The following is a 7,615-nucleotide window of genomic DNA, read 5'->3' as shown; positions in this document are numbered from 1 at the left end:
GGCCAGCTTGCACGGCTCCTGCTTCCCCTCCTCCTGTGAATGGACTGGTCAGTGTGAGCAGGGGTTAGTGTGGGGACGCCTGCTGCTGGGCCTGCTTGCACGGCTCCTGCTTCCCCTGGATGTGGTGTCCGGAGCCGGACCCCCGTCACGGATGGCCATGCTTTGTTTTTGTTTTGTTTTGTTTTGAGACAGGGTCTCACTTTGTCACCCAGGCTGAAGTGCTGTGGCAGAATCTCAGCTCACTGCAGCCTCTGCCTCCCCGGCTCAAGCGATCCTCCCACCTTAGCCTCTTGAGTAGCTAGAAGTACAGGTGCCCACCACCACACCCAGGCAGTTTTTTCTGTATTTTTTTTCTCAAGACGGAGTGTTGCTCTTGTTGCCCAGGCTGGAGCGCAGTGGCGTAATCTCAGCTCACTGCAACCTCCGCCTCCCAGGTTCAAGCAATTCTCCTGATGCGGCCTCCTGAGTAGCTGGGATTACGGGCACACCCTGCCACGCCTAGCTAATTTTTTAGTTTTTGTAGAGACAGGGTTTTACCATGTTGTCCAGCCTGGTCTTAAACTCCTGAGCTCAAATGATCTGCCCGCTTTGGCCTCCCAAAATGTTGGGATTGCAGGTATGAGCCACCGCACCCGGCCTCATTGTTTTCAAATAGAGACAGGGTCTTGCTATGTTGTCCAGGCTGGCCTTGAACTCCTGGGCTCCAGTGATCCTCCCGAGTTGGCCTCCTAAAATGCTGAGGTTATAGGCATGAGCCACTGCACCCAGCTATAGATAGTTTTAGTGGGCGCTAAGGACGAGCTGGCTGTGCACCTTGGGGGAGTTGCTGGTGTCACTGTGCCTCAGATTCTCTCTTCTGCAGTGGGAGTAGGAGCTCTGGCCTCATGGCATGTGGTGTGAGCTATGTCCAGTCTCGCCTTCTTTGTGAGGCCTGATCCAGCCGCCTACACACTTCATTGACTGCGGCCCCTGAGTGTGCACCAAGGCCTTCTGCCTTGACCCAGCCGTGGCCTGATATTGCATGTCTCAGGGCCCCAGCAAGGCTCAGTGAGGGTGTGATCCCATGAGCTGTCTTCCCGCTCAGCCAGGCCAGCCCCTCCACTGCCCACCCTTTCACCCATGTGCTTCTGCTCAAGTGACTCCACCACAGGCCCTGTCCCACGCACAAATACACCACGGACAAGTGAGGGCACACTAATTTTATTTTGAAATAGGGACTGCAAGGGTGGGCTGTGTTGAGAAGGATGGCCTCCTGGTGTGATGAGCCTGGGGCCTCATCTGCTCACCAGACACACCCTGGACTCCTGCTACATAGCATGTCCAAACCAAGGGCACCCACCTGGGAAGGGTTCCAGAGAGGGGGAGCTTCTCTGCACCCCAGACAGACAGGAGAGGAGGCTGGGGTATGGGAGCACTCTGGGGAGAACCTGCCCTAGCTTTCCAGCTGTGAGGAAGGGATGATCTGGGGTCCAGCAGGCTCCTGGGTTGGGGCCACCTCCCCTTCTCCCTAGGAGCAGAGACTCGCCAACCCTTTCTGTCAGGACTGAGAGGGGGCCAGTGTCTTGGGATGCTAACCACTGAGCGGGCGTCCTGGAAGGAGGTGGTGGGCTACTGCTGACTGGTATTAATATGTAGGGGGACCTGAGGTCGCAGCCCCACCCCGGTGTCCAGGTGCCATCTGGGCTAGTGAGGGGTCTCAACAGGAATCCCGAGCAGGGTTCGGAGCACAGCAGGCAGCGGTGGGGGGGACCTGGGACCCTCATCTAGATGATGCCATATTGGGCCAGCTCGTGGAGCTCCAGGTGGTTGAAGGCCTCCCAAGGGCAGATGACCGTGATGTCTGAGGGAGAAAGGGGCCCTGGATCAGGGAGGATCCCATCCCCCTGGGCCCCCATCCCCTGTGGCCGTTTCCCACAGCACAGGTGTAGCCCTGCATGTGCTGAGCGGGGACGTGTGGACCCGGCTGGGGCCCTCCTCCCGGGACACACTGGCTGTGGGGGAAGGAGGGTGGGGCTTGCTGAAGGGGGAGGAGTCAGCAAAGGGCTCTGTTCCTTCCCAGATCCCTCCCCTCACCTGGTCCCAAATGGGAACAGTCCCACCCAGTGGATCTGCAGCTCAGTGTTGGGGGAAGAAGTGAAGGACAGGCTGGGGTCCCTAAGTGAAAAGCAGGGCAGGTGGGGGCCGAGGTGGGCTGCAATGGGCCCAGGTGTGCTGGGTGTGCCTCGGGGGACCCAGCAGACCTCGGCTTGGCACTGGTGGCATCGTACCTGTTCCCAGGCCTTCCATTCCAGGGATGTCGTCCCCAAACCTGCAAGGACAGAGCAGTCAGGGACATGGCCGGGCCCAGCCCTGGCTCAGTCTGGCCGAGGCCCGAGGTCATCTCTACCCCTCCTAGAGATGAGGCATTTGGCTGGGAGTCCAGTGGGCAGAGACCCGCCTCCTCCCCAACCTCCCGAGGCTTGGTGGGGCTGAGGGGCTTCCTCCACAGAGCCAGGGTGTCTGCTACCCGGAGCCTCACAGGGCTGAGGCCCAGAAAGGAGGAGCAAACCCTGGGGTGCGGGGCAGGTGCACGCCTTGGTGGAGCACGGAGCGGGGTGTGGTGGGTGCCTGGTCTGAGTGTGGATTTGTGAGGGTGGCTTGTCTGTGAGTGCGCCCCTTGAGTGCATGTGCAGGTGGCTGTATTTTCCCAGCAACGTTGGCAGTAGCATCTGGAGCGGGTGACTCCACCCCGCCTACCCCCGCTGTGAGCCTGGGACCACTAAGGCAGGAAAGTGCCCGAGGCCCTGCCGCTCCTGCTCCTTCCTGGAGTCCTGGGGGGCCGCCTCCTCCCTTTCAGAGGCCCTCTCCCCCAACTCTGCTTACCCTTGGACGCCTTTCTTGGGGGGCTTGCTCTTGAACTGCCTGGTTTGTCGCTGCTTAAATTTGGGGGGCCCTTTCCTGGGGGTGACAGGTCCCCCGACCACCCTGGTGGCCGACCGGAACTCAGCCTTGGGCGGCTCCAGGTTCATGGCGAGGCTGACGGAGATGCTGCGGCAACCTTGGCTCCTGGACTCTCCTGCTGCGGTCTGGGGACAGACCAGGCCCGGGTCCCAGTTAGCCCTCTGGCTTCCAACCCCGTGGGGGTCTCAACCCACCGGTAGAGGGGCTGAGCCCCAGCCCCGCCAGCTCCAGCATCACCCAGACAGCCGCCCCTGTGATCCGCTCTGGGCAGCCAGCCTGCCAGCTCTGCTTCGGCCCACCGCACGCTCCCATTCCCCCGCCTGGTGGATGTGCCCTGCAATGCTGGCCACATACAGCTCCGGCCTCTCCCCTGCATCCCGGCCTCCCTCACCCCACCGCACAATCCACAGCAAACCCAGCCCGTGTCCTCAGGCCCTGAGCCTGCAGTCCTCAGACGATCTCCTGCCCCATCCCCCGCATTCCCCACCCCAGGAAAGCATGACCGGAGTGAGCATCCAACTGCTGCTCAGTGGAAAGTCCTCTGGGGCCCCTGCTGGGACTGGGATGAGACCCAAGTGGGCCCCTCCCCCGCTGCCTGGCTCTGCAGATGAGCCCGCCTCTGAGCTGCCCTTCCTGATGGTCAGTGGGCTGCCCATCTCATGTCCCCACTCAGGGAAGCCTCCCCTGGACCCCGCCCAGCAGTCACTGCGTCCTCAGGTTCTGATCGTTAGCCCTCATTCCAGGCTGGTGAGTGTTGCCCAGGGCTGTTGCCCTCTGACTTTTTTTTTTTTTTTTTTTTGGAGATAGAGTCTTACCCTGTTGCCCAGGCTGGAATGCAGTGGTGCAATCTTGGCTCACTGCAACCTCCGCCTCCTGGATTCAAGCAGTTCTCCTGCCTCAGCCTCGGAGTAGCTGGGATTACAGGCATGTGCCACCAAGCCCAGCTAATTTTTTTTTATTTTTAGTAGAAACAGGGTTTCACCATGTTGACCGGACTGGTCTCGAACTCCTGACCTTGTTGTAATCCTCCCACCTCAGCCTCCCAAAATGCTGGGATTACAGGTGTGAGCCACCGTGCCCGGCCCTTGCCCTCTGATTCTTGCTGATGCGTTTATTGCTTTCTGCCTGTCTGTGCTTTGCAGTTGGGGTGCTGTCAGTTACTTTCACCCACTCACGGAGATATCCCTGAGCCCATCAGCACCATGAGGGGCACCCCGAAGTGCTGACAGAGAATGACCCACAAAACAGGAGGCAGGGTTCCCAGGCAGGGTGCCCCTGGAAAAGGGGCCTGTCTCAGGTAAGTGGTTCTGAGCTGTGAAGCCCTGCTTCCCCCCAGGCCCACTTCATAGAGGGGACAAGCTGAGGCTCCAGGAGGGTGGGCGCTAGGTGTGGGTCTCCCCTGCTGGGGGAATCCCCAGGCTCTCTCTGTTCCTGGAGCCAGCTCAGGGAGCAGGGTCACTCGCCTGGCATGGCGTGGCTGAGTGGCCTCAGCTGCTCCGGACGAGGCCAGTGTCCTTGCACCACTGCACAGGGTGACCTCTCTTCCTCCTTTCCCTAGGGCCTCTCCCCAGATGCCCTAAGCCCCAGTGACCTGGGCCAAGGGCAGCTGAGCTTCCCCTAAGCCTATTAACAGCAGAGGGGTATTCCTAATCTCCCAGCGAGCTGCTGCCAGCAGCACATGTGCCGGAAGATTCTGGAAGGAGGCACATGACACACACAGGGGGGGCTTGTCCACACTGGATGCCCCAGGGACCACTTCTTCACGTCCCCTTTCCTGCCCCTGGTCTTGTGGGCTGGGATTCCTGACTCTGGCCCTGGGCTGCCACCAGCTGTTAGCTGAGCATCAGGCATGGGAGTGACCAGAAAGCAAGGGCAGATGCCCCTTCTAGGGAGGAGGACTCTGCAGGGGGTGCTGGGCACCTGGGATTGGGGTGGACCCTGCCCTGGCACCCTCCCTTCCTAAGGCTCAGCTTCTGTCCCTGGGACCAGCACCAGCCTGTGCAAAACCAGGACTCAGGAGCCTGGTGGTCCCAGCTGCTCAGATTCCATGGTACCCAACCCTCGTGTCCCACACAGCACAGGCCTGGCTAACTGCTACCCCAGCCCCGGAACATGGGCTGTCCTGAGCAGCTCTGGGCCCTGAGGGAGCTCCAGCCATCAGATGCCGTCCACGTGGAAACCGCTGCCTGCGCTGCCCTGGCCTGACCCAGCCTGTGACTGGCGTCCACTCAGTCAGCTGAGCCCATGTGGCCTGAGGTTCCCAGAGCATCGCTGGCCTGGGGATGGTGGCAGCACTGGGTACCATGGGGGAGCAGAGGACATGGTTGGCTGCGTCCTTTCTGAATAATGGGGTGGCAGGTACGCTCTGCAGACCCGGACCTCAGGCACGGCAGTAAAAGCCTGTCGGCTCCCCGGCCCCGGACAATGAATGTGCTGACCCACGCTAACTCACTGGGGAAGTGGCTGCCAGGAAAGACAGCGGGGTTCGTCATGACTCACCAAGTGCAGGGCGGGTCTCAGAGGGCCACGGTGTGAGTGCTGGGCCTTCCTCCGCAGCACGCCAGCCCGGGCATTTATCTTGCTGCTCCGTGAGCTGATTAGGTGTCTCAGTGCCACGCTAATGAGATTGTTGGTCCCCGAGGGAGGGCACCACTACCAAAGGTTCTGGGGAGGGGGAGGAGGGGCTCAGGTGCCATCAAGGGCCCCAAGGAAGGACGCCAGGCAGATGGGGCTGGGACAGGGAGAGAAGTGTGACCTGGAACAGCCAGGCTCCCGCAGCCGCCCATCTTCCAAACAGAAGCAAAAGCAGTGGCTGCTGTCTTGGGCAGCCCGCCGCCTTTCCTGACCCCGCCTGACATCAGGAGAGCCCACCTTTGTGGCCTCCTAAGCCCAGTGCAGCCTGGCCTTCACCCGCCGCTTTGGCCTCGAATCTTACCACTCTCACCCCAGAGCCTCCGCACCTGCTGCTCCTGAAATCAAACAGGAACCCCTCTTACAGGCCTGTGGGACCCCCAAGCATGGAAACAAGGACAATGTTGAGTTCTTTCAAGGGCAATCCAGGCACCCAGCCAGCCCTGAGGAGTAAGTGAGCAGCCGATCTGCAGCAAGGTCACAGGGGTTTAGAACAACAGCCGGAAGCCAGAGTCCTAAGGGTCTCCACAGAAGTGAACCACGCCATCTGAGCAGGTACCCTGAGTTGTTTTTCAGAAACTGGGACCCCCACCAAAGGGGTGCACTGGCAAACAGATCTCAGATGAGCTGGAGCTGAGGACTGACTTCTGATCACCCTTCTCTTACGTAGGTTTCTTCCTGGGGGCCCTGGAGGAGGCCACGCCCACAACCCCAAGCTAGCATCCTTTACTGTGTATCCCAAAGTTTTAGAAAGCTTTGCTTCCGTAACCAATGCCAAATCAGAAAACCTTCAAATCCACCTACGACCCGTGGGCCCCGGCATCAAGGTCTCCTTGGTGTTTATGCCAAAACCAATGTACAGTCTCTATGTACTGAGTTATGACTTTGCCTGTGACCTCTGCCTCTCCACCTTTAAAAACCCATAACTGGGCTGGGCGTGGTGGCTCACGTCTGTAATTCCAGAATGTTGGGAGGCCAAGGCAGGCGGATGAGGAGCTCAGAAGTTCAAGATCATCCTGGCCAAGATGGTGAAACCTCATCTCTACTAAAAATACAAAAATTAGCCAGGCATGGTGGCTGGGACCTGTAATCCCAGCTACCCAGGAGGTTGAGGCAGGAGAATCGTTTGAACCCGAGAGGTGGAGGCTGCAGAACTAAGCAGTCCATGGACTCGCTTTGGGGATCCTGGAAGCCAAAAAGATGGACCTGGGTCTTTGGGTGACTTGGTGGGGAGTGGCATCCTATGCGCACAGGATGTGGAATCTGATGTCAGGGATTCTTGCTGAGAAAAGGGCATCGGCAAGGCCAGCCAGCAGAGGGGAATTCATTCACTGGCTCAGGGTGTCAGATAATATAATCGCCTTAGATGACATCTTAGCTGAGCAGGGAGGAATGTATATTCTTGCAGATCCCACATTCTGTACTTATACAAATGAATCTGCAGAAATTAAAATCTCATCGAGGTGAAATTAGAGAACAGGTCACTTGGTTATGACAGGTTTCCCTGACTGTCACTGAGGACTGTTTTTCTTCCTTGTTTTCTTACATTTCTTATGGAATCATCCATCTTTTCAAGATTGCTAAAGTTAGGCATGTCAACCTTGTTACTTTTTTTTTTTTTTTGAGATGGAGTCTCGCTCTGTCCTCCAGGGTGGAGTGTAGTGGCTCGATCTCAGCTCACTGCAACCTGCCTCCCAGGTTCAAGCAATTTCTCCTGCCTCAGCCTCCCGAGTATCTGGTACTATAGGTGTGTGCCTCCATGTCCCACTAACTTTTTTTTTTTTTTTTTTTTGAGACAGAGTCTCACCGTCACCCAGGCTGGAGTACAGCAGTGCGATCTTAGCTCACTGCAACCTCCACCTCCTGGTTCAAGCAATTCTCCTGCCTCAGCCTCCCTAGTAGCTGGGATTATAGGCATGCACCACCACACATGGCTAATTCTGTATTTTTAGTAGAGATGGGGTTTCACCATGTTGGCCAGGCTGGTTGAACTCCTCACCTCAGGTGATCCACCTTCCTCAGCCTCCCAAAGTGCTGGGATTAC

At 58.4% G+C, this 7,615-nt stretch overlaps 1 protein-coding gene and 1 long non-coding RNA gene across 3 annotated transcripts in view; one reads left to right on the top strand and one right to left on the bottom strand.

Annotated features, from left to right (window-relative positions):
• Nucleotides 1–1,186: 1,186 nt before the first annotated feature.
• PDE6G (phosphodiesterase 6G) lies at nt 1,187–5,993 on the bottom strand. Of its 2 annotated transcripts, none has more exons than XM_032241347.1 (4): nt 5,440–5,993; nt 2,863–3,065; nt 2,268–2,308; nt 1,187–1,840 (listed from the first exon to the last, which is right to left on the bottom strand). In XM_032241347.1, exons 2-4 carry the CDS (start codon nt 3,006–3,008, stop codon nt 1,764–1,766), a joined length of 264 nt encoding a protein of 87 aa, XP_032097238.1. In that variant the 5' UTR covers nt 3,009–3,065; nt 5,440–5,993; the 3' UTR covers nt 1,187–1,763. The 2 variants fall into 2 exon arrangements, with proteins under 2 accessions (XP_032097238.1, XP_032097239.1); XM_032241348.1 differs by lacking the exon at nt 5,440–5,993 and adding an exon at nt 3,261–3,407.
• The window catches only part of LOC116525508, a 5,250-nt gene continuing 1,571 nt past the window's right edge, over nt 3,937–7,615 (top strand). Inside the window, exon 1 of the long non-coding RNA XR_004257704.1 lies at nt 3,937–4,237. This is a non-coding gene — a long non-coding RNA (uncharacterized LOC116525508). The remainder of the gene's footprint in view (nt 4,238–7,615) is intronic.

The sequence above is a fragment of the Sapajus apella genome, unplaced genomic scaffold (genome assembly GCF_009761245.1).
Source record: "Sapajus apella isolate SASKATOON/1434 unplaced genomic scaffold, GSC_monkey_1.0 scaffold48, whole genome shotgun sequence".
In the NCBI taxonomy this organism is placed as follows: Eukaryota; Metazoa; Chordata; class Mammalia; order Primates; family Cebidae; genus Sapajus; species Sapajus apella.
This window is presented reverse-complemented; position numbering and strand designations above follow the sequence as displayed.

Excerpts from the sequence above, each read along its gene's own strand:
- PDE6G (XM_032241347.1), bottom strand. The coding sequence starts at position 3,008 with ATGAACCTGGAGCCGCCCAAGGCTGAGTTCCGGTCGGCCACCAGGGTG. Across the intron at positions 2,309-2,862 it reads CCCAAGAAAGGCGTCCAAGG|GTTTGGGGACGACATCCCTG; the intron begins GTAAGCAGAGTT and ends CTGTCCTTGCAG. Across the intron at positions 1,841-2,267 it reads AATGGAAGGCCTGGGAACAG|ACATCACGGTCATCTGCCCT; the intron begins GTACGATGCCAC and ends TTTCTCCCTCAG.